Source organism: Trypanosoma cruzi, genomic scaffold (genome assembly GCF_000209065.1).
Source record: "Trypanosoma cruzi strain CL Brener 1047053517131 genomic scaffold, whole genome shotgun sequence".
Taxonomy (NCBI): domain Eukaryota; phylum Euglenozoa; class Kinetoplastea; order Trypanosomatida; family Trypanosomatidae; genus Trypanosoma; species Trypanosoma cruzi.
Window position 1 is genome coordinate 320,764 of NW_001849574.1, and position 1,709 is coordinate 322,472.

The 1,709-nt window shown below is 52.1% G+C and overlaps 1 protein-coding gene across 1 annotated transcript, besides 1 other annotated feature; it reads left to right on the forward strand.

The window, feature by feature from the left end:
• Tc00.1047053463359.9 (vacuolar assembly protein vps41, putative) lies at nt 1-1,709 on the forward strand (the record flags this gene model as incomplete). The annotated part of the gene is made up of 1 exon (XM_797364.1): nt 1-1,709. A coding segment is annotated over one exon (1,709 nt), but the record flags the coding sequence as incomplete, so codon positions are not given.
• Nucleotides 1-1,709: a sequence feature (heterozygous, non-Esmeraldo-like haplotype).

Consider the following 1,709-nt stretch of genomic DNA (forward strand, 5'->3'; position numbering starts at 1 on the left):
GTTGAGATGGGGAACGGAGTTCATGTCGAGGACGCATCGAGTGGAAGTCACGCCGGCTGTTCGAACGCACACAACAACGGAACCATGTCGTGTATGTGGTATCGCTCCATTTAGTTCTGACCGATACCTTGTGCTTGCTTGCACTCTTGAGGAAGAAGGCTATATGAAGGAACTAGAGGTGCGTATTGTGGAGCGTACCACTTTTGGTAATGTATTTCGTGGACGCCTACATACAAAACACAAGCATCCCTTGCAGTACAGTTTAGCCTTTTCTCTTGGTGGAGCTAGCACTCCTGCTCCTGCTGCTGCTTCTTCTTATACGGTGGAGACGTCGGTGTCGGCGACATCCAGGGTAGCACCCAAATCGTTGCCTTCCTCGATGCCATTGTTGTCTGACACCGTGCCGGCATCTGTTTTTTTTATTGTCTGCGTGGATGCCATCATTAAGGTGACACCCACCGACGACGACCAGCATGTGGAGTATCTTCTAAGGATGGGTCGTTTCAAAGAGGCCTACAGCTACGCCCGCACCCACCCGCTCCGTCAGCATCAAGCTGTGGACGTCGGCCATCATCTCCTGCAGCATCTGTTTGCAGAGAAGAAGTACGACGAGGTGGCGTCTTCGTTGGCGGAGGTGGTGAAGGGGGATTATTTGGAGTGGGAACGGTGGATTTGTCAGTTCGATCAGCAGGGCATGTCCGATCTGCTTGTTGATGTGCTTCCGATTCAGGGCGGGAATAGCAGGGAGATAAAAGGTGACACGGAAGATGGTCAGGAGAAGGTCACCAGAATTGGCGAAGAGTACTATGAGCTTGTGCTACTTCGGTGCCTAGAGAAGAATGTCTTGCTCTTTCAAAGAGCTGTGCGGAAATTTAAGGGCATGTTTCGGCCGGATGTGGTGAGTCACGCTGCCGAATTGCGCTATAACGATGGAGACATGCAGGGCAATGAGGGCGGGGTACCCGACGAACAAAAAAAAGCTCTTGGGGACACGTATGGGTTGCTGCTAAAACTTGGTGGTCAATATGACAGGGCATTCGAGGTTTTGCTACGGGTGGATCAAAGTGATGAGCTCTTCAGTCTTATACGGGAACAGAAACTCTTTTCGAAAGCATTGGAGGCCTTGCCTGCGCTGTTCGCCAGGAACGAGGACAGGACCATCGAGCTCCTCCTGGAACACATTTACGTGAGAAGCGCTGTTGTGGATCAGGAAGAAGCAACAGAGGCGTTGCTGTTGCGATCGTTTCTCACACCCGCGGCCGTCGTGCAACGATTGGAACGGACGCAGCGTCGTTATCTGTGGGCATACCTGAAGGCGTTGCAGACCCGAGACAAGGCAGTGCACGCCGCGCTGTCGGAGACGCATGCGCAACTCTTTGCGACGCTTTTTATTGAGAACGAGCCGTCTGGTTTGCTTGCGTTCCTGCATGAGAATTCCGCACACCTTCCCAAGCTAAAGGAGATATATGCACTGTGCAAAAAACACCAGCTCCTGGAGGAGATGGTTTTCCTGCTTGCGAGGATGGGAAAGGAGGAGGAGGGCCTTCGAATCATTGTGCACGACATGAAAAGCATGAAGAAGGCGGTGCAGTTTATTGCCGACGTTCCCAACGAGGAGGATCAGCTTCAGCTCTACAAAAGACTTGTGCACATGACTCTCGAGATGAACGCCGCACTTCAGAGCCGTCATGGACAGAAGTACTTTGAGT